Source organism: Artibeus jamaicensis, unplaced genomic scaffold (genome assembly GCF_021234435.1).
Source record: "Artibeus jamaicensis isolate MK-2021 breed Jamaican fruit bat unplaced genomic scaffold, CSHL_Jam_final contig_889, whole genome shotgun sequence".
Lineage (NCBI taxonomy): Eukaryota > Metazoa > Chordata > Mammalia > Chiroptera > Phyllostomidae > Artibeus > Artibeus jamaicensis.
In genome coordinates, this window is record NW_026522005.1 from 5,633,826 (window position 1) to 5,658,359 (window position 24,534).

At 41.3% G+C, this 24,534-nt stretch overlaps 1 protein-coding gene across 3 annotated transcripts in view; it reads left to right on the forward strand.

The window, feature by feature from the left end:
- Positions 1-10,018: 10,018 nt before the first annotated feature.
- CEP135 (centrosomal protein 135) overlaps positions 10,019-24,534 on the forward strand; it is a 59,745-nt gene continuing 45,229 nt past the window's right edge. The window contains exons 1-8 of one of the 3 annotated variants that reach the window (XM_053654993.1): positions 10,019-10,275; positions 11,185-11,284; positions 13,370-13,527; positions 15,390-15,580; positions 16,311-16,478; positions 18,496-18,637; positions 20,896-20,980; positions 24,344-24,472. In XM_053654993.1, coding sequence (XP_053510968.1) covers positions 13,415-13,527; positions 15,390-15,580; positions 16,311-16,478; positions 18,496-18,637; positions 20,896-20,980; positions 24,344-24,472 — 828 coding nt within the window. In that variant the 5' untranslated portion in view covers positions 10,019-10,275; positions 11,185-11,284; positions 13,370-13,414. The other 2 variants (XM_037162276.2, XM_053654994.1) reach the window with 2 other exon arrangements.

Sequence of the window (24,534 nt, forward strand, 5' to 3'; positions counted from 1 at the left end):
AGAGATTTGATACAGAAAGAGAACATTGATTGTTTACTGGGTGCCAGGCACTGTTCTAAGCAATTTAGTTGTAATGTAAGAAAAATAGAATTAATATTCAGCTTCTGACCTTCAAAATAGGGTTGTAAGGCCAATCAATAGTTTCAGAAACCTTCAGAAACCAGACTATTGAATTGAGAGGGGATTTTCTAAATTCTTTCATTCACTTTCATCCTCTATCCATTAGAATGAAGCCTGGACGAGAGTTCTCTGCTGGGGTGGAGAAGACACTCCACAGAGGGGGTGTCACTATGCCACAGTACAACGAAGGTGTGTTACTGAGTGTCCTGACTGTGTCCAGGTGAGCGGGGGGCACCGTGGCAGAAGAGGGTTCTTCTCCCTGACTCCCCATCTGAGACTCTGAGCAGAGGCCTCACTGCAGGCTGCCTTGTATCAGAGGGGCCAGCATGCCCAGGGGGAGGAAGGTCATGAGGTTTTTAACTGTAGAGTCACCTATATCTACCACATGGGGCCCCTGTGACCAAGAATATCTTGAAAATATTGCCGGGGATCTACAGTGCCGGTGAGGTGGTAAGGAACTGCAAGATGGGCCAGGATGAAATGAGAGTCACAGCCAGAAGTCAAAAGAGTGTATAACACTGAGAGGAGCCCAGGGGAGGGCAGGGGAAGAGAGAGAGATCATGTACCATACCAGACATAAGCTTCTGCTGCAATGCCAGCACCACCAAGAGCAACCAGGCAGACAAGGGTAGAAGAGGTTCCCAAGGACCACAGTCTTCCCCTTGGCCATATGGCCAGGCAACCTCGCACCTCCCCATAGGCATAGATGCAGTTAACATCTTGGAGCTGAAAGGGTAAGAAATCTGACAAACAAGGCTTTTGTTTTCCTAGACAGAGTAACATCACCTAAAAAGACTGTTTAAAGTAGTAGATCAGATTAAGTTTGAATAAGGAAGGATTTAAACATTAATTATTTTTCTTCCTCAGCAGAAGGTGAGGACTGAGGAAGAAGGCTGGAGGAGTTAACAAACGGACTACAATCTCTCTATAATTCTGAGATGTGGCGTGAGTTAAATCCCGTTCATGATCCCGCTAAACAAATTTAAAAATCAATTACAATACAGAGTATTAAATGCTATAAAAGAAGCCTAGGGTGCTGTGGGAGCTCTGTGCAGCAAAAGTAATTGCTGTGTTGGATCAGACCCACAGAGAGTCCAGCCCAGGATCTGGTCTTCCCAGTGACACCAGGGCACGTCTGCAGAGGGTTGGAGTGAGGGAGCATGGCTGATTTTGACTTTGCATTTTGTCAACTGGCAAATTGAGAGTATTCATTGAAATATCACCAGTTTCCCATGATATCCCATTACATATGTGGAATCCATTGATTTCTCCAACTCTGCTTGAACATTTTTATACACCTGCACCATCTCCTGGGGATTTGAAGTCTCTGCAGGGGACATTTCTGAACGTTCTGGTTGTTATCATCCACTTTTGATGAGTTAGGAAGAGTGAAGTGAAGCAGGTTCTATTTGTTTATCAGAATCTTTCTCTTAGGTGTTTTTCCCTGCTTTAAGGGGCAGAGAAAGGCCAAAGTATATTTATGTTCAAGGATTACATAGTGAGTATAGTTTGCTCAGAATAGCTCAAAATATACATTTTCCTCCTCACATCCATTTCTTCTCCTTGCCCTGCATGATAATTCAGGCAGAACCCCTGACTTTTCTGGTCTCTGAAATAGAATAAGTCTTTGGTCAGTAATTAAAATGTCTAGATCACTGTCATAACCAAAACTTTAAATTCACTAAATGGTCAGCGCTCTCACCGTTCCCTAGCTGGGCCTGCGGCATGTGTAGAGAAAAGGGAAGTTGTTACCGCTCTCCTCTTTTCCAGTTCCCAACTCCCATTCCTCTTCCACCCAGAGTACGAAGGGAGGGAGAGGAGGGAAAGGGGCAGGAGAGGGCTCACTCCAACAGCACTGCAGTGAACCAGCTTCTGCTCTCCTGCCCTCTAGATGGTTAAACCTGACTTTGTTTTTTGTGGTGGGAGCTTTGGGAATGCCCCTCCCTTCTCTGAGGGTCTATTACTAGCAGCTCACTTGCCAAGAGTAAATGTATTTCCCTTTCCAGGGATCTCATACCACTTCCTCCATCCCTGCAACTGGCACTATCTCCTGCTTCTCTCCAGAAAGCTCCTTGCCCTCCCTGGAGGCCTTCCTAGCTAGGATCCTTTTCTGTTAGGTTTCCGTTGCAGACCACAGAGTCCCCTCTAGATAGCTTAAACAAGAGACTGAACTAGGCCATAGGAGGCTTACAAAACTGCTTGGAAGGGCTAGAAGAACAGGCTCTAGGCAAAGCATCTGGAAACAGCTCCCGCTCCCACGGTCACAGCTCCTTTGTGGTCAGAGCTTCCACTCGTGTGCAGGAAGCTCCTGATGCCACTGCCTCTGCCACTACCCACTCCGGCCGAAAGGATGCCTCATATCTCGCTGCTGTCCTTCCTTCATCCAGCTCCTAATGCAAGTCTTACATGAGTGCACATGAAGCAGAACTTCAGCTTAAGGGAGCCCGAGAAACACATGGATTCAGGTTAGTTCTCCAGTCTTGCACAGGAAGACACGCCAGGAGCCTGAAGTGAAAGCGAAGGGACCCAAGCCCCGGGGTGTGGCACAGGAACCGCCATCTTCTCTCACATGAGGCTCATACCTGGTTGTGGAAAAGACACCACCAACTCTGACGGCATGAACTCAGGATTTTCTTCTTCACTCAAAGGATACATATTAAGTGGTCTCTTTAAATCCCCTCTCAATTTGAGATGAAGAGAGAGGCTCTCCAGGAATTCCTGAATCCACTTGAAAATTTACACTTTTAGAACCCTAAGTTGGTCTGGAAATAAATTATAACTGGCTGAAGTCTTCTTTGCCAGTACCTGCTCTAGAGCTGAGCACAGAACCCAGCTGTGGCCCCTACAGGGAACGCTACTAAGGGATTCTGGGAGACATTTTTATCCCTGAGGGAAAAGCAGCTTGCGAGGCAAAAGCTTGTGTGTTTTTTTTTTCCTTGTCATGAAATCCTGTTCCCTGCCCTCACTTCTCGTTTTGGGTGCTGCTGAAGACGGACCTGTTTCTTAGACTTGTGACAGCTATTCTGTGACCACAGATCGAAAGGTCCCAGGATAAAAGCCTCCCACTGGGGAGAGAGTGTGGAAGGATGAAAAGGGGTCAGAGCAGATCCTTGGTGGTACCACTGACCTGCAAACCAAACTAGGACCTGCTACTGCCAGCTATTTTGTCAAGGGAGACCACAAAATGCTTTTATTACTTAACCGGTTGTTACTCAGGCATTCCGATCCTTGCAGGCCAACGCGTACGGACAGATACTCAGGCTGAGTACCCCAGAACCTGATAAAACAGAAACAAAAGTAGGGACCCAGAAAAACTGAGGAGAGACTGTGCCTGTGGAAGAGATCTGGATCAAGCCCATGCCCAGTGAGTATTTTCCTGTGTCTGCAGTTAGGACCCTCTGCAAGTTTTATCAGAACCTGGGTTAAAGTACAAGCCGGGGAAGTTAAATTTTGACTGTGGCTGGATAGTGAGAACTCTAGAGACAGCCACCTCCTTGGAGTGTGTTTACATTTCAAAGTGGGGGCATAACCTGGAACCCGGGTGAAATTCCAGGAACAGCTGGCTTCTCTTTTCTTTCTCCTGCAGGCATTTATTTACATTCCAAAAGGTAGGAACTCAGGACCTTTCCCTTCTCTTCCCTGGGACAAGGAGTATGCCCTGGGCAGCAAAGGTTTCTCCCCCTATCTCAGGCAGAGAAGGGAGGGAGCTGTCCTTCTCATATAAACTCTCAGATTCTTAACTTGCAGGAGCAGGGGCGGTGGTGGTGGGGGGTGGGGCTGTGGCAGGGGAAACTTCCTCCGCGCAGTACAGAACCCAGGACATATAGGTGCCATCTGGTTCTCCTCATGTCACCCTGGGGTGTTGGGCAAGGGAACCCATAGTTATTGACGTAAGTAATAACTTTGATCTCTGCTCTAGATGTCTCATATTTGCATTTAGGATACTATACATAAAAATAGATATTAGAAACGTAGCAGAGAAAGAGGCTTTTGTTTGTTTCTTCACTGAAGAATATGTGACTCAGTTGGTAAAATGACTAATATGAGACTACACTATGTTGATACACATTGAATGTGCTGTGCAGATATAGCAAAGGAAATAAATAGAGCTCAGTGCTCACCCCTAATCTGATGCAATCACTTCTGGGTATCACTTTCAGTAAGAAGACAGAAACTAGAATGTTCCTGCTCCAGAGGAGGAAGCCAGGTAAGGGATGGGCTTGGAGACCATGTCACATGGGCAAAGACTAAAGGATCTGGGGCATCACCACATATGTGAGAAAAAAAGGTTCGCATTCTTTTGATTGCTCAGAGCAATTTGCTCACACGGAGAGGCAGATTTTAGCTTTTCCCATTTAAAAATTATTTTCCTAATATATTCTATTATTTGTTATTCACCTCACTGTCAGTTTACAGGAGCTCTTTGCATGTGTGGGCTACCATAATAGTCATAAACACTCTTTCTTTGTTCACAAGCTTTTCTCTTTTAACCACAGAACTTTTGACATGTAGAAGGTTTTTTTTTAAAAAAATACATTACTGTTTATCAATCTTTTAATTCATACAAACTTCCTACTCTTCTCTCTACTCCTACTGACTGCAAAAGGTGATTAAAAGGTATAATTCCAATGGCACTACCATTATGAAATGAAAATTTCTGATTTTCATCTCATAATCAGGTTGCCAGCCAAACCAACCCGTGGCAACAGAGAGTTGAGTCCCTGGTGCTTAAATAAAACGACTTGCATTAGCCAGCAATAATACCGACATTTTAGCCTATCTCTGGGCTACTCACTGAAGGAAGGCAACTTTGCCATACTACCTAGTTTTGGTGTGAAAAGGCCTCCTTCATTCAGTTCAGTTCAATTCAACTTGATTCAATTCACATTGTTTTTGCTCTTTCATTACACTCCAGACACTCTGCTTGGGTTATGGGTATAGAGAAGAACACATTAATCTTTTGTGTACTGTAAAGGGTTCACAGTCTAAAGACAGAAATGGGCCCTGGCCTGCGTGGCTCAGTTGGAGTGTTGATCCATAGGCCAAAAGGTTTGATTCCTGGTCAGGGCACATGCTCAGGTTGTGGGTTTGATCCCCAGTCAGGGAGTGTACAAGAAGGCGACCAACTGATGTTTCTCTCACATCAATGTTTCTTTCTCTTTTTCTCTCTCTCTCTGCCCCCCAACAAAAGCAATGAAAAGATGTCCTCAGATGAGGATAAAAGTAAATAAATAAAGACAAACTGGATAATCAATGAATACAATAGAGTTAACATCCAGACACAGAACACAGAGAAGACACCCAGATGTATCTCTGCTAAGTTTCTCTTACACGTTTCCTGCATAAATACCCGGGTATTTCCTGGTGAGTTATTTAGATGACACAGGTTAAGGGCTCAGTCTCACAGGACTACCTCCCACTTCAGATGCCAGTCACAGCCCCAGGCCTCCTGTACTTCTGACTGGCTACGGATCGGGGGTTCCCATGACCCTTTTCAGGTTAGATAATTTCCTAGGATGGCTCACAGAACTCAGGAAGACACTATTTCCTGTGTACCATACAAAGGATACAAGCCAGGTGGCAGAGATGCGCAGAGCAAGGTACGGGGAAAGAACATGGGGTTTCCACCCTCCCAGCTCCTCGGTGTGTTCACCAACCAAGATTCATCAAATCCTGTCATTTAGGATTTTTATGGAGGTTCCATTACATAGGTGCGATTGATTAAATCACTGGAAATTGGTGATTATCTCAATCTCCCTGTCCCCTGTCTAGAGGTTGGGGAGTGAGGCTGAAAGTTCCAAGCTTCTGATGAAAGCTTGGTCTTTCTAACCCCCATCCTGAAGCTATCCAGGGCCCTGCTGAGAATCAGCTAACTAGAACAAAATACCTTCCTATTACCCTTGTCACAAGAAAATTCCAAGGACTTAGAAGCTTGGTGCCAGGAACCAGGGATAAGGACCAAACATCTTTCTTATCATGCTGCACCTGCACATTTTTGTGACACCACCTCAAGCCCTTGAAGTCACAGACCGAACTTACTATCTACCCCTTGTCCTTTCCTCCTCCAGCACACCCTGCATGCGTTTCTAACAACACCATTTCATGGAACCAGACTGTTCGGTCTCTGAAGCTCAAAGGCTCGACAGTCGCCTGGATTCCTTCCGCTCCTTCACTCGGCGTCTGGTCCCTCGCTATGCCCTGCCCATTCTTCCTTTGTAATAGTTCTCACATCTCCCTCAGACCTTTATCTCATTATTAAAATAATCTTCTAACTCTTGTTCTACATAATAACATTTACTACACCATTCACCACTCCATCCTTCTACCACCCAGAATAATTTTCCCCAAACTAGTTTCATTGTGTGATTTTCCTGTTTTAAAATGTTTGCTAATTCTCCGTCACACAGTGGATAAAATCCAAGCGCTGAAATCTAACATTTGCTGAGTCCCTTGGTCATGTCACGTCCCTTTCCACTTCCAGGCACCACCTGTGCCGCTCTGCCCATCAGACTGCTGCCTTTGCTGTCGCCTGAGCAATCGTGCCTCCCATCAGTATCTTGCTCATCATATCACCTCCTCTCCTTTCTCCCTCGCCCAGACCTCTCTCCCCCTCTTCCTTACGCATCCAAGTTATGGTTGCTTCCAGGTTCAACTCCAAGTCCCATCTGCTCTGTGAAAACTTGAGTGGTGGTTCTTGTCCTCAGAGGATTTTTTTTCTTTTATGAATTCCTGTGCCATTTACTCTGTGCCATCAAGTGGCATCTAAACATATATGTACTCGCTTATTAGGGCTGCTGGAACAAAGTACAACAGATTGGGTACTTTAAACAAAATAAATGTACTGTTTCACCTTTCTGGAGGCTAGAAGTCCAAGATGAGTCCAAGAAGGTGTCATCAGGGCTGGCTCCTCCTGAGGGCTATGAATCAGAGAATCTGTTCCATGTTGCTCTCCTGACTTCCGGGGGCCTGCTGGGAATATTTATCGGACTTTCCTTACAGATGGGGCTCTCCCCATGTCTCCACACTGTCTTCCCTCTCTTTGTGCCCCTTTACCCTCACATGCCATCCTTTTTATAAGGACAACAGGGATATCGGATTAGGGGCCCACCCCACTCCACTATGACTTTATCTTAAACAATTTTATCTCCAATGACCCTATTCCCAAAGAAGGTGACATTCTGAGGTATTAGGGGTCAAAATGTCAACATATGAATTGAGGAGAAGACACAATTCAACCCAGAACAATATATAAAGGAGTTTCATCACAAGTATTTACTAACACAAATTTAAGAAAATGTGCTTAGTCAAGAAAGAACACAAGAGGAAAGTCACAAGTGAATAATGGAAAATGCTGTTGTGCTGTTCACCAGTCAGTCGCAATTTCCTCCTCAGAATGTAATCTAGTAAAAATGTGAATTTAATAATATGCGACAGTTGCCTTATAGGCTGGCTATATAATCTAACTTCCAATAAGATGCTATTTCGTATGCTGCTGTGCTGCTTTTACATGTCACTGAATTCTTTCACTTTTACGTGGAGCCTTCCCATCCCTCTCCTACCCCAGCCACAACTAGACAAATAAAGAAAGATGGAGCCCTGGCTGGCATAGCTCAGTGGATTGAGCGCGGGCCTGTGAACCAAAGGATCACGTTTCCATTCCCAGTCAGGGCACATGCCTGGGTTGCAGGCCAGTTCCTAGCAGGGGCTGCATGAGAGACAACCCTACATTGATGTTTCTCTCCCTCTCTCCTTCCCTTCCCCTCTAAAGATAAATAAGTAAAATCTTTAAAAAAAAAAGATGGGAAATTCTTGGCTTTTAACTGAAATGAAGGAGGAAGGGTGGAAGGAAGAAAACGGAAAATGAAAAACTTTTATGCAAGTGTAAGGCTCTGTAGGATATGTAACATGGTCTCGTCTCCCTGCTCACCCCTACTAAATAAAAATGTCACGAACTAGGGGAGTGTGGCATGTTGAATAGTAGCCCCTCCAAGAGATTTGTCTATATCCTAATCCCCGGAATCATCCAATGTTACCTTATTTGGAAAAATGAATCTTTGCAGATATAATTAAGGACCTAGAATTGAAGAGATCATCTGGATTATCCCAGTGGACTCTAACTCCAATGACAAGTGTCCATATACAAGAGACACAGAGGAGATTTGACAGATACAGAGGAGAAGTCAGTGTGGAGACAGAGGCAGAGACTGGACTGATGTGGTCACAAGCCGAGGAAGCCAGGAATGCCGACTAGGAACTGGAAAAAGCAAGCAAGGACTCCTCCCGAGAGCCTCTAGACGCAGTGTGGTCCTGATGACGCCTCCTCAACGGCAGACTGCCGGCCTCCAGAACTGTGCATCGTCTGAGTGCTTTGTATTTATGGCAAAGGGAAGCCGAAAAGTTCCCGAGACTGGATGGCTGTTGTATAGCCATTTTCCTACTATATTAATTTGTTTATGGCTCCCTGTTTTAAAAATAATTGTTGCTCAGTCCGCAGAAAATAATTGTACGTGTTCCAAGACTACAAAAGCCATGTACAGAAACTAACTCATGGTCTTGAAATTCCATGGAACAGCTCATTAAGGCAGGCAGGAAAAGAGACAAGGCACACAAAGCAGAAGTGGTAAAGCAATATATGAATATCTACAAAATGATTCACAACTTTAACGCAGTTGCATGATAGACAAAGAGGAACTACACTTTCAGAATGGAAGGCCTACTTGGGAAAGTAATAAATAGAGAGCAATTGAGTTCCTCTCTCATCATGTAGATCTCAGGAGAGAAATAGAATTTTAGGGTTTGACTATGTGCCTTCCTTATGTGAGCAGGTTCTTTAAAACCAGATTATTTTAATTTAATTTCATTCACAAGTGCTTAATTGCTTAATGTGGTCAGTGCTAGAGAAACATAGCTGAGTAAGATAATCCCTAACTAAAAAAATTCACAATTGGGGGCATCAGGGAAAGCTATAGAAACAAATAATTATGTTTTTTAATTAGATGAATTCTATAATACAGCAGGTCCTTCAATAACATTTTATTAAAGATCCTTTTGTTATATTAATGAGAAAAAAATCCTGGCGGGGGCCACTGTCTGTGTAATTTGTTCTCCCCTCATCTGTGTGGGCTTTCTCTGCATCTCTGGTTTCCTCCTACACCCCAAAGATGTGCAATTTGGGTTACTTGGGGTGTCTAAATTGTCCCTGTCTGAGTGGGTGTCGGTGTGGGTGTGGGTGCACCCTGGACGGGAAGGGCGTCCTGTTCAGAGTGGGTTCCCATCTTGTGCCCTCAGCTGCAGGAATAGGCTCTAGCCACCAAATGCCCAGAACGGGAATAAGCAGGTTGGAAAATAATTGTTACTTATTTTAATTACTCTTTCTTAAATTTATGTATAGATCACAATTATTTTAATGTTTAATATTAGAGGTGTTTGGAGTCTTTATATGTTTGGCGATGTTTTTGTGACCAGAAATATGCAGTAGGAACTTAATTAATTTTTGTTCTATCAATTAGCCCATGATGCATTGGTTTTGTTATACAACCTTTTGCTTAAAGTCAACAGGCTAAGTGAGGGCTGGCTGTGTAAGGATTCCCATTGGGATCCATCCCCCAATGGGGGACTCTATGGGTGTGGGAGCAAAGGTTGTATTGGACGGCTGTCGGGGAAAGCTGCAAAGACGTGACTTTTAAACTGGAGTTTACCTGGTGAGTAGGTATCCGCCTTGCCCGTGAAGGTTAATCCTATGCAGGAACCGGGTTGGGGCCCCATTTTAAGCCCGCATCAAGCCCAGAGGCGGATGCCATCTCTGACATCCCCTGACTTTCTGGGTCTGCTGGCCGCCTGGGGGCGCCGTGGCCTCGCACCGCCCCGGCCGACCCGTTTCCGGGCACTCGTGTCCTGCTTCACCAGCCGCGCAGTCACCGCGGTCGCTGCCGCCTTCGCCGCCGAGCGCGCTCTCGCCGCGCGCTGCCAGGTCAACCGCTCCCGTTACCGAGGCAACGGCGGCGCCTCCTGCGCACCGGCAGGGATCCCCTCTCGGCGCCATTTTCAAACTGTCCCAGCGCCGGAGCCGGTGTTTGGAGCGGAAGCAGCCAAGGAGGAAGGCAGGCTCGAGGGCGATGCGACAGCAGGAGGAGGGAGCGGCGGCCGGAGCTGCGGGTGAGGGCAGCCGCGGGGTGCGGGGTGGTTGCTGTAGGACCTGGCGGGGGGGCGGCGCGGCCTTCGCCTCCGGGGCGGTCCCTGCGGGCCGGACCTGGGCGCTGCCTGGAGCTAGGCCGCGCGGCCGCGAGGGGAAGTGGGGCAGGGCAGGGCGGGGCGGAGAGAGTACCGCAGGCTCCGGTTCGGACACTCCTTCCGTTCAACCCGGACCGTAAGCTGCGTCCCGAGCTCATCCTGGGGCTGCTGCGGCTCCCGATTTGCCTCCAGTCTGACTCTCCATTGGCATCAGTGCTGTTCTCGCAGATCTGCCAGTACCGACGGATGAGTCGATTTAAGTTAAAATGCCCTCTTCCTTTAAGAATCACACTTGCTGTTTGTAAACACAGAAATGCCGCAGAGTTGAGGACGAAGGCTATTTGTTCATCTTCGTCCCACAACTTGGAATACATCTTCTCTATCTTCCAGTCTCAACTATTTTAAGGAAGGAAGGACGCCGAGACTGTCTCACTTAAAGCTGTGTTTTGGTTTGACTTAGCCCCTGTGCGTACATACACACAGGAGATTTAGTAAAATAAGCCGTACCAGTTTTCAGACGTCACCCCCCCGCCCAGTTAAGCAGGTGGATAGTTCCAAACGCATCTGCGTATTGTGGGGGACACCAAACCTAACGTTTTGAGTTGCTTTGCTAGAAACATTCAGTTTAGCCACAATGTTGGATAATGGAATCAGGGCAGGGGATGCAGACAGTAGCCCCATGGAGGAGGAATGTCTAATACATGCGTTTTTGTCCGTGGGAGAATATTTGTAATCTTTTTCATCTGTTCTTTGTTGATGATTTTTTAATTCACATTCATTCTCTTTCTCTCTTTCTCCCCCTCTCTCCCTTCCTTTCCCTGCTCCCCTCTCCAGGATGTGAGAAAGTATTATTTCTGAGTAACCAAAGTTGGTACCAGACAAAGAGAGGAAATGTTTGAGTGGTGAAGGCCTGCTAGTTCTTGGTTTGACAGGTGTATCTCTGACATCTCCAGGATTTTTTCTCAAACACCGTGCATCAGTCAGCCTCCTTTTGTGGAAGGAACCTAGAAAGTCCAAAGGGACACCACTCAGAAGAAGAGGTTAGGGAGAGTGGAAAAAGGCACATTGACAGATTGGTAGAATGGAGTAATCAAGGACAGGTACATGTGATTGGGTAAGTCGAGGTGGACAGAAACCAGAGTTTCTGGACAGGACTCGAGAGACCTGACTGCCCACCTGGCCCTGTGGTTCGGGAAAGTTACTCTCTTGGGGGTCCGTCTTTCCTCTTTGAATAGGGAGGTCGTCTTTGACCTCTTCTGCCTGACCCAGAAGTTGTGAGGATCGAATTTTTCATGTATTCACAGTTTATAAATCATGAAGAACAGTAGAGACGTAAAAGTTTTTATTTGGGTTAGAGTACTAGGACTATATTTTCCTGGCAAAGGTTAGAAAAGAGCAAAGTTTCTAAAGAAGCGATCTTTGGATAACTACATTTTAGGGCAGATTGATAGAAAACAAATATTTTCAAAAACAAGCATAAAATGTATAGAGACACTTATGTGTTTGTGCTTTTTATAATTGAAGTAGAATTTACATGTGAAACCCATCTTAAGTGTACTTAATTGAAAAGCTTTGGTAAATAATGCACACTCGCGCAACCTCTACCCCAATCAATATAATATTTTCACCCCAGAAAGTTCCCTCTTGACCCTTCCAGTCAATCTGCACCCATCCACACCCCCAGGCTACTTGCTGTTATAATTTCTGTCTACATAGTTTAATTTTGCTTATTCTTGAACTTTTTATAAATGGAATTATACAGTGTGCATGGGTGACTTCTATTGCTAGATAATGTCATTCAGATTCATCTGTGTGGTTAATATGTATGTGTAGTTCCTTTGCTTTTATTTCTGGGCATTGTTACATTGTATAAATATATCACAGTTTATTTGACCTGCTGTTGATGGATATATAGTTTGTTTCCAGTTTGGGCCATTATGAATAAAGCTGCTATGAATATTCTTGTAGAGTCTCTTTGTACATGTTTATTTTTATTTCCTTGAATAAATACCCAGGAGTAGAATTACAGAGTTATCTAGTAGGGGTATGTTTAACTTATAGGAAATTGCCAGATATTTTCTACTAATTTTACAGTCTAGTTAACAGTGTGAGGATGCCAATTGCTCCAAATCCTTGACCACCTTTGGTGCTGTACCTTTAATTATGGCCATTCTAGTATGGGTGAAATTGTACCTCATCCGTGGTTTTAGTTTGTATTTCTTTGATGACTAATGGTGTTAAGCACATTTTCATATGATTGTTGCCATTCATGTATCTTTTGCAAGGTGCCTATTCAAGTCTTTAGCCCATTTTCTTACAAGGCTATTTGTCTTATTAAGAGTTGAATTTGCAAGAGTTCTTTATATATTCCTTATACAAATCCTTTGTTAGATGTAATGAACATTTCCTCCCACTTTTGTTTGCCTTTTGTTTTCTTAATGGAATATTTAGATGAGCAAACATTTTTAATTTAATGAAGTCCAATTTTTCAAGTTTTTCTTTTATGTTTAGTGCTTTCTAAAGAGACTTCTCCAAGGGTTCTCTGCCTACCTCAGGCTCGGGAAAATATTTTCTTCTAGAAATGTTATTGTTTTCACTTTTACAGATAGTTTAATGAACAGATACTCATTTTAATGCAGCAATAAGAATATCATAAGTACTCTATTTAAGTCAATCTAAATATTCCTAAAGTCTGCCTACCTAAAGAGAAGGAAAATAATTGCTTCCTATTAAAAGAATCTTTTCTTCTTATCATGAAATAATAATAGCTATAGCCCTGACCAGTGCAGTTCAGCGGGTTGGGTGTCATCCTGCAAGCCCAAAGGTCGCCAGTTCAATTCCCGGTCGGGACACGAGTCTGGGTTGCAGGACATTTCCCCTAGTTCGGCGGGTATGAGAGGCAAGATGGGTGTTTTTTCCCTTCCCCTCTGTTTAAAAATAAATAAATAAAATCTCTAAATAATAATAATAATAATAATAATAATAGCTATAATAATAGAAGGATGTCTCACTCTTTTAGGACTTTAATTTTTGGAAGTGAGTAAAACTGGATTTGGAAGACAAGATGACGACAGCTGCAGAAAGAAAGTATATTAATATTAGAAAAAGACTGGATCAGCTGGGATACCGCCAGACTCTGACAGTGGAATGTTTACCTCTGGTAGAAAAACTTTTCAGGTAAAGATGAGACTATAGTTCTAAACCTGTATGATCCTTAATCCAACCTACCTGGTTTCTGACTGAACTTCATACTTTAGTAAGGCAATGGGTAGGTTTTCAGAAAGCCCTTAAATCATCTGAAGCTTATCTGTTCATCTTAGATTTTATTCCTTCGTCATCAGTTCAGGGCCTGCACATTGAGGGGTCACATTCACAGTACCATCCAGAGTACACCTTTCTGAGGGTTTTCCCTGTGAACAGAATTACACGTTTTTTAATGTGATTTTCTGATGTAATTGGGGGTTCTGTGTCTGCCTCACTCACTGGTCTTTAATTACTATTACATTAATGGTTCTCTAACATATGGATAGTCATTTCTTTAGCTGTTATATGTTACCTTAACTGAAAGATCCTTTATGATTTTCTTTTCCATGTGAGCTCTATTACTGTGGTTTGAGACTGGAGCAGGGAAATTGCTCAGGGAGCTGTTGCAGTAGGACAACGATTTTTAAAAGTGTGCTACAAGAGTTTTTAAAACCTGCAATACCAGCCCTGACTGGTGTAGCTCAGTGGGTTGGGCATTGTCCCACAAACTGAAAGGTTGCTGGTTCAATTCTCAATCAGGGCACATGCCTGGGTTGTGGGCCAGGTCCCTAGTTGGGGATGTGTGAGAGGCAACTGATGGATGTTTGTCTTGAGCATTGATAGTTCTCTCCCTCTTTTCCTCTCTCCCTTCTCCTCTGTCTAAAAATAAATAAATGAAATCTTTTTTAAAAAATGCAGTATCTGACTATCTAGTCAGAGGCACTGACCTCTTTTCCCTTAGATTGTTAAATTTAAAAAATGACAGCAGCCAATGCAGTAATAGTAATCTGGTGTGACTGAATCAAAATTATACCTACTTTTTTTGAGATTGGCAAAAAATATATTTTTTGCTATGCTGAAGAATTTTAATAATTAGTTAATGTGGCCCATGAGATGAAAAAGGTTAAAAATCACTGCAATAGGACTATAAGAAATAATGATAGGAAAGAGAATGGATGGAAAATATTCTGTGGTCTTCAGTGTGGCCCTCAAAGCCCTTCCTGACGTAGTCCCTGCAGCCTCATCTCCCATGTATGGAGCACTTGCAGCCCCCTGAACACGTGTCCACTCTTACCGCTGGTCTCTCCACACACGGTTCTGTCTGCCAGTGAAGTTCCTTTCTGCTCTCCCGTTGCCCGGGTGCTTGGTTAGCTATATGGTCCTAGGACTCTCGTCCCATCTGTGTTAACTTCTTATCATTATTGGAAACTTCCTATTGACTTCCATTTAGAATTCAAACTCCACGAGACTAGAGGTTAACTGTATCACTGCTGTACCTAGGACAGGATGAACAAATATTTGTTGAGTTTATCACATACTATTACAACTTTCTGACAAATTGTCAGTAGAATATCAGCTCCGCAATGACAGTGGATTCTTTACTGTGTCTTCTATTCAATAAATATTGTTGGAGCAAATATTCCACCTATCTGTGTTCTTCAAAGTAAGGAACTAATTTTTATTTATTGCGTACCTGGCACTTGGCATATAACAGTCAGTCAGATGTTTGCTGAATGAACAAATAAGTTTCACAGATTCCGTAGGATCTGGTGACTTGAGAGGGGAGATTCAAGATGATTCTAACTATGAGTACATAATGTATAACTTTCAATCAGATCTTGTTTTGAGAAATTTTTTTAATACTTCCTGGTATCTTGAAAGTCTGCTAGTGTTTGTTTTTAGATCTGGGTTGACTTAGCATTAACATATAGAAGCCTTTTATAATTATATTTTTAGTTATTAGAAAGCCAGTAGAATGTTTCCTTGTGTTTACATTTTCTCTTCTTTAATTCTAGTGACCTAGTTCATACAACAGAAAGTCTTCGGAAATCAAAATTATCTGCTGTGAAAGCTGAAAAAGAAAGTGCCAATTTTGATTTTGTCTTGGAACCTTATAAACTTGAAAATACGAGGTTGAGCAGGGAAAATAATGAATTATATCTGGAATTAATGAAACTGCGAGAACAATCAGCCCAGGACATTAAAGGTAAAATTTTGTGATTTTTGTAATGCCACATTTTTGCCCTTTTCATTTTATATGTAGGAAAGGCTAGTTTAATTTTAAAACTTGATTTAAAAATGTGATAATCTTCTTGCTAACAGCAAGAACATTTCCTGAGAAGTAAAATAAATTTTCATTATATATCTGTATTTGTCTGTACTGTATCTGGATTAAGTTTTTAGATTTACAATTGCTATAGAACAGGTTAAATGCTGGAACTGAGGGACTATTCTTGAAACAACTTTTGTTTTTCCTGTACTGAAAATAGGATTAAGTCAGTTAAAAGACATATATCATTCTGATTCTTTAATACTCCAAGTTTGAGCTAGAAGGTACAATAAATTGATTTTCAAAAGTACTGGGAAAAGGGTAATTATATGGCTATATTTTATGAATTACAAATTCTTCTTATTTAGTTGAAAGCCCTGTCCAAAACCTGGCACGAATTCTGATTTCTTAGCTTCATACCCAATTTACTGGATCAGAAGTGATGGTTTAGAGTAAGCTCATACAGCAGAAGAAAAACATAATTCCCTTTTGTGCTTAATGACTATTTGCAGTATTGTTGATAGTGTTAGAAAAGGCATCAGCCTTTCAAACAAAGCATGCATAAGAATCAGGTAGAGCTTTTCAAATTGATGACTTTTTGTATTTTGTGAACTGGAGGAATTTTATAGATTTCTTGATCTGTAAAATAGTCTTTGAATCTTTCAAGAGTTGAAAACTACATTGAAGAAGTGTGCACGTGAAACAGCTGATCTGAAATTTCTAAACAACCAATATGTTCACAAACTCAAACTTGTGGAGAAAGAGAGCAAAGCTAAGAATGAAAAAATTCAACAACTTCAAGAGAAGAATTTGCATGCTGTTGTACAAACTCCAGGTAAGTCTCTTTCTTCTCCAAACAAATTACATACATCAAATCTTTTAGAGACATTTCAGCTATTGACTGGAATAGGACCTTGGTAATTCATGCTTGGACTTTAGTATATGAAAAGATACAGTTGGATAGTCACATAAACTTTTCCATTTATTTCTGAACATCCCCGTGGTACTTCTTACCTGTGCTTAGAAACCTATATAATAATAACTTCTTAGATATAAGAAGTTTTAGTTTTATGCTCAGTAGTTCAAGGAAGAGATAAGAAATGATGGGGCATATCCAAGTTGATGGTTGTCTAGGAGTGAGGTTGGAAGAATGTCCAAAACTAGTGACAAGATCATTGAGATGTATGAACCATGGGATCAAGATTATAGAAGTAACTGAGGCATAGGAAGGTGTTGGATAACGAGACCGGGTAGAGACAGAGATTAAAGAGTGTGGTGTGGACCAGTAGTAATTTCGTCAGATGAAGGTCGTGGTCAGAAGGGAGTTGAAGATCTACATGTTAGCATAGTTGTAAGTGGCACAATTGTGTTGTGTGCTTGAGGCTGCATGGAGAGGAAGCTCAGAGTTGACAGATTTGGTGGAGAATCAGTGGAGTTCAAGGTGGCAGGAAATGAGTTGGAGACGTGGACTGTGAGCCCAAGGCAGAAAAGACAGGGAAAAGTAGGAAGATCTTAGAAGTAACTAGAAGGTTGAGAAAAAAAGAGGGTAATCTGGTTTCCTGAGAAAAGAATGGGACAGATTCAAGAGAGATTCAGGAGGTGTGGTCTCTGGATAGTAACTAAATGTGGTAGGCTTAGCCGGTGAGAGGGATTCTCAGATTTCCATTGTGCATGACCTGTGGGTAGATGATGGTACTATTTCTTAAGATAGAGAATGTGGAGGTGGAGCAGAAGTCCACTTTTGCATGTGTTGAGGGAGTTACATGGGACATTGACATTGAGATTTCTAGTATAGTGGGTTATGTAGATCTGCTCATAAAAGTGCAGTCCCAGATGGAGATTCAAGTTGGGAGTCATTGGAGTATCTTAGAAATTAAAGCTATGGATGTGGTGGGAATTATCTAATGAGATTGTGTAGTCTGGGAAGAGAGGAGAACCAAAGACGCTAGAGAAGTTTGTATTTAAGGGACTGATGGAAGAAGAAGTTTATTGAAGAAAACTGAGGAGCAACCAAGGAAGAAAATCAGTACATAAGGGACAAAGAATATGGTTTGTCCTGTATAGGTGTATAAGTACTAGCAGGTCATTTAAATACTTTTGAGTCAGTTGCTTCATCTTGAAAATGAGAGATAAGAGTATATCAAATTTGTTAAGATTCTAAGGAAGACAGAGTTGTGGGTTATGTTGTTCTTCATGAGGATTGGTGAGTTTTTTAAGTACATGTCTGATTTTGGTTAGATGCTAGAAAAGGTATCCATGTGGTTTGCACTAAGGCAGGGTATATTCATTCATAAAAAGAAATTACTCCTATTTTTAAGGATAATTAATTAAAACATTCCCCACTAATTCATGTTACAGCATGACTTTATATTACAGGTGACATTCCACTATACGCTAGTTTTGCTACTTAAAATTTCGGGTATCTGCTCTTTTGGCATTGCTTAAAGAGCATGTGTGCTAAGGCAGTCCTCACTGCCCTGAGCTCCCTGTTCGACAGTTTTCTGTTGGTGTGGCTTCTTGAGCTCACGTAATAAACGCCACAAAGTACACTCAACTTTTAATCTTGACACTATCTGGTCCCTATCTACTGAAAGAGCAGATTAAATCTGGATGCCCGTGCCAAGCATGCAGAAAATAAGCCTGCGTCATGTGACAACCATTGAGGTTTCCTGGAAGGCATCATGTAAAGATCAGGGCGGGTATTTACATATGGGGGAGAAAACATCTTATCCATGTGTAATATGAGCTAGAGACATACTTGATAACAAAAAGGCTAACCTTCTGGAATATTTAATTCTAAGACAATGGTTTGTTTCTTTTTAATTTTTTGAAATACACATTTGTTCTCTTAGGTGGCAAGAAAAGAAATATTGCTTTCAGGCGCCAGCGCATGCAAATCGATGAACCAGCCCCTCCTTCTGAAGTCACCTCCTACCCGGTTCCTCAGCCAGATGACCCATACATTGCAGACCTCCTACAAGTGGCTGATAACAGGTACATTACATAATTTTTTGTTGACTTGAGTTAGTAGACCACTCGATTAATTGTAAATTTCTTGACTGTAGGGCTCTTGTCTCTTTAATTGCTGTATCTCCAGTGCCTGGCAGAGAACTTTGCACAAGCACTTGGTTTATAACTTTCTGAATATATTCTGAAAGCAGAATGTTGTTACTTGTGTTGAAGCTTTGATTTCAGATAGATCACATGCCTAATGGTTCTGTCTGTATTTGCTTTAAAACAGTTCAGTGCCATCTAGAACGTCTTTCAGTAGGAGTTGCTTTGACATTTAGTTTCATCATCCAAAATAAAATTACATTTTCCAAGACTCTCTTACTTCAGATTTATGTCAAATGCCAATAGACATGGATAGATTTGGAACTGGCTTTGAAATTCTTTTTAAAAAAATATTTTATTTATTTATCTTTAGAGGGAAAGGGAAGGAGAGAGAGAGAGAAATATCAATGTATGGTGCCCTCATGTGTTCCCTGCTGGGAACTGGCCTGCAACCCAAGCATGTGCCCTGACTGGGAATCGAACCGCAATCCTTTGGTTCGCAGGTCCCCCGCTCAGACCACTGAGCTACACCAGCCAGGGCATAAATTTCTTTTTAATTAAAACTTTGTTAAGCTTTCAAGGAAAGGCACGATATCAGTGTTTTGGGCAAGATATAAAATTGAGCCCTGGCTGGTGTACCTCAGTGGATTGAGCGCGGGCCTGCGAACCAGACGATCGCGGTTTGATTCCCGGTCAGGGCACATGCCTGGGTTGCAGACCAGTTCCCAGCGGGGGACATACCAGAGGCAAACATACATTGATAGTTCTCTCCCTCTCTCCTTCCCTTCCCCTCTAAAGATAAATAAATAAAATTTTAAAAATAAAAAATATAAATAAAATAAAATTGAGTAAGCTGTTGTCGCCACTTTCGAGAAGTTTGCAATCTGGTGGTGAGGCTGAGACGAGAGAAATACACCAGTGCCACTGAGAGGAGGACAAGGGGCTCAGAGGAGCAAGAGAGCTTCCGCCGTCACAGCTGGAGACACATTTTCCGATATGGAACACATTGCTGGAGATAGTGCAGATAACTTTCAATTTTGAGTATGCAGAGAATGTGTGGCAGTGTTTCCATTTTACTAATTTTAGTATTACAGTCTAAAGAAGTACTTTGGTTGAGGTACTCATTAGGATCCCTTGGCTTAGTTATCCTCACACAATGCTGTGTACCTGTATTTGTGTGGTTATCTGCCCTTACCCCAGTGGAGGAATAGTTTGTGTTCCTCCATTGCAGTTATAATCTAGGACGTCTTAGGCAATGTGTTGGTATTATTTAAGGAGTTTTTTGGCTGTATATGTATATCATTTTCTGTCTTTATCTTCTCCTTATCATTTTTCTTTTCTACCAAACCATCATAGGTGGCATTAGTCTCTTGATTATCTTGTTTGTTTTAATTTGCATGTGCATGTCGTGTTTTCATTCAGTCATTTGTGCATAAATATGAGTGCAGTTGCGTATGTACTCTTCTCCTAAAGCTAGATCAGTGGAAAATGTTGGTTCCAGTAATAACAGCGACAAGCTGTGTCCCGCCTCTCTTAGTCTACCCCATGGAAAATCTTAAAAGCAGACCTGGCCTCAGGCTTTATCTTTCCAGTATGAAAGTAGTTGTGTAATATATGTTAATGCTTGGAAATGTTGGATGTAATATAAATACATTTGGGCAATTGTAGAATTTCAGGTAATTTGGACAAATCTTGATGCAGTTAGAATTAACAAGCGCCAGAAAAGAGTAGCTATGTTTTTGCTGTAATTACTTGGGAAATTATAGGATTTCTTGATATTTTTCTTCTTTCTAGGATTATAGGGTAGGTAGTTTATTATAAAATACAGGGACAGTAAAGATCAGAAAACCCATGTAAGGCCCTTATTTCACTTAATAATCTTAGGAATTTTGGATACCCTCAATTTTCTGAACCTAACGATTAGCAGCAGCATCTGAAAGAGTTGTTCTTAGGATCAAAATTCAATAAGTAGGTCTGAGTTTAAAATTATTTACCACTCAATTTTACCACTCAATTTTTTAGCTGTTCCTATGAGATTAACTTTACAAGATGATATTCTCTATGCATAGCACAACACTTCATAACTCATTGAGAAACAGAAAGTAGAGGATTTATAAAAGAATGTATCTAGTTTTATTTCTTGTTATTTTGTATTTCTTAACAAAAGTATATTGGCATTAGTTATGTATGTGTTTCAGAATTCAAGAACTTCAACAGGAAGTCCATCAGTTACAAGAAAAATTAGCAGTGATGGAAAGTGGACTGAGAGATTATAACAAACAGGTAGGATTTTTGTTTATTTGCAAAGGAAGGATTGAGATGGATGTGCTTGCATTATAAACAGAAGTGGTTACATTTGATATTACTAGTAGTGAATTTTCTATACAGCTTTTGTCTTTTTTCATCAATTTGTTACTAGAGTTAATAGCTCGAATGGCTTAGATGGTTTTAGAGCAATTCTAGTCTATTCACTTCATTATTCATTTAGGTGAATAGTAGTTTTTCATTAGTTTTGTTATGTTGGGTTTTTTTAGGTGAATCATCTACTTCCTCAAATACAATTTTATGACTATATTACCCTTTTTATCTAGGAGATATTTTACTAAGGTATGCAATGCTTTATGATGGTCTTTTAATTTTTGTTACTCTAAACTTATAAATTTTGTCATTTTGAATGTCTCTTTGAAAGTTACTCCTCTTGCTATATTTTTTGTGGTTTTCTTTCCCTACAAGAAATAGTGTCTCACAACACAGTTTTCGGAAGAGGTGGGGGACTTGGTAGACACAGACACAGGTCGCAGCCACACGACCTTTGTTCTCCCACACTTCTGTCGGTGTCCTGACTAAATGTCGATCTGGGTAATTACAGGCTTCCTTTCTTAATATGCTTGCTGAAGTTTAAATTGGGTAACACATTTTTCATTTTCTGCATTTTTCTGGAGTGATGTGATTTGCACATGCAAATATAGATTTAACTTATGTGTTGGTATAACTTTCATATTCGTAAAGTACTTTGAAGGTTATTTGGATAAAAATGAAGTTAAAAGAAAAATAGTAATGTCAGCCAAAAAACTAACTTTATAGAGAGATGTTTATAATATCAAATATGCACATGAGTTGAATATTATTGGTATTTTTTAACCTTTAATCACATTTTCATCACATTTTTTCAAAGTACTTTATGAACGTAAACCCACCAGTCTTCACCATCTGTGAGATGGCTGAGGTATCTGGAGAAAATAGTCTGACTATTCTGATGAAAGCTGCCAATTTGCCATGGTTATCAATCTCAGCTAGGTTCACTCTGCTGCCTGTCTTTTTTCCCCCTTGAATTCTGTTTTTCTCAGCATATATTCTAAATTTTGCTGTTTTCTCAAACTATTTCCCAGACCTGTAATACCCTCCTCCTCAGGCTGTCATCTTGTTTCAACTTCCTATCTGGGCCTTTAAAAGTAGCAGGATTCACACTCAGGCTCTCAAGTCTAATGGGTAGGATACTGTTCTTCAAGTGTAAGGTTTAGTCTTCCTTGCTTCTGTTTTCGGTTCCATTTCCTGTCTTCTCCTTAAGACCTTACTTTAATGGATTGTTCTTTCTTTACCAAACACTTACATGGCCACATGTAATTATTCTTTTAAGCTTCGTAACAGTCACAGGAGAAGGTACTATGACAGTCATTACTACCATCCCCTAAAAAAAACCCCTGACTACCTCTCCAGCTTGCTCATGCCTCCTCCTCCCTCCTCATTGCACCTTCTCTGAGGCGTCTTGCTCTGGTCTCCACTTCTCTACCTCCTGCTCACTCCTTAGCCTGCTGCAGTCTGGCTTCTCCCTGTCCCGCCCCGGCCCCCACTACGTAAATCTGTCTGGTTAATGACACTAGTGACATTAATTGCTAGATCCAAAAAAAAATACATTTATTCTTTATTTTCCTGATCTACTATGTATTATTTGACATTATTGATAATTTCTCATTGAAACCATTTCATGACTTCATTTTCTTTGGGTGTTTTTTTTTAACACCTTGTAATTTTTTTCTCTGTTTTTTTTTCCTTTGCCCATTCCCTGAAATATTACTGTGTTCCAGGATTCTGTCTTTGACCTTTTCTGCTGTCCCTGTACATTTTTCCTGGTGGTCTCATACACTTTCTTGATTTAACATGTTACCTTATGTTGATGCCTCCCCCAAACTACTTCAGACGTGAACCTCTCTCCTGGGCTCCAGACCCATATGTCCAGCTTAATACTGGCCATTTCCACTTGGACAGAGGCTATAGAGGCTCTTCATACTCATCCGCCTAGTACTGAACCTGGCTTCTGCCTCAAACCTGCTGTGCCTCCTGTTTGGTAGCGTCACCTTCTGCCCGGCCAACACTCTGTAGTCTTTCCAGACCTCATGCTCTGTCCTTCACACCCTGCTCACCAAGTTCTGTCACTTCTCCTGCCTGAGCAAGAGAAGTTCTGCTCTGCCCCATCCCACTGTTTTATTTTAGGCCTTAATCATGTCTCCTCCATTCCTACAGTATATTTCCCTACCTCTGGTTTTATTCTTTCAAATTCATCCTTTAGTTCAGAGTAATCTTTCTCCTTGGCTAAATATTCAGTGTTTACCATGATTAGTTCCTATGCAATTCTTCAGACTCATCCCCAACCATTGATTTTCTTGCACGTTACAGTCCAGTCATACTGCGCCATTTCTACTCCTTCAAACATGCCGTGTTGTTCAATGCTCTGTGCTGCTACCCAGAGCATCCTTCCTTGTCTTCACAGCATCAGTTATAACCTCTCTGAGCATAATTTGTTTGTTAAGACCTGCACTAATTTGCACAGTTGTACACATATCATGAAGAGTGGATCACTATTCCCTTAACTACTTTGATGCCATGTGCCTATTTCCTTTATTCTACCATTAACAAACATACTAGACAGTGATTATTGGTTTAATTGCTAGTTTTCTGTGTAAAGCTGTGTTCCTGAAAGTCAAGTGCCATGTTTTATTTATCTTTGTATACCTAAAACTGGTCAAGAATTGGTGAATTGAATGCTTGGTGGGTTTTTTTTTTCAGTTTTGTTTTTTTGTTTTTTAAACCAAAGCTTGAATGTGTGTGGGTTTTTCCAAATTCTTGCATGTGAACAAGTATGAATTCATGATTGACATAGTGATCTTTTTGATTATACATTTGTTGTTTTCTAAATGATAGATAATTAAATTCACACATGCTTTCTATCCTTTTTAATACTGAGTTTCAGTTGCAATTCATTTTTCTTTTGTTTTAAATTTGTTTATTTTACATTTATTGAACTAAGCAGTGAAATAATTCAGACTGAGTTTCAATACTCAAGTTTGTTTTTATATAAATATGCTAGTCTTAGAGAAGGAAAAACAACCCAAAACCAAATTAGGAAGAATCTGTTCAATTTAAATACTTATGAAAGCTATGTTGACATTTTCTGTGTGTTTTATTTTTGCCTGCCATATATGTATTTCACAATCTCATAAACGTGTGGGTACATATATGAATGTTAATCTCATATGCATTGTTCAACATAAGAAAATGGAAGTATAGTCAAGTAAATGTTTATTCAGTGCTAATCATTTTGACCCAAAGCTATATTTTTAAAAATGATGCATGATTGTATGTCTTTAGATCGAGCTAAGAGAAAGGGAGATAGAACGGCTGTCCATTGCACTGGACGGCGGCCGGTCCTCGGACATCCTCTCTCTGGAGAGCAGAAATAAATCCAACGAAAAGCTCATCGCGCATTTAAATATTCAGGTAGTGACTTTTATCATTATTTTACTGAGGGTATACACTCCTGGACGTTTACGATGGCCCAC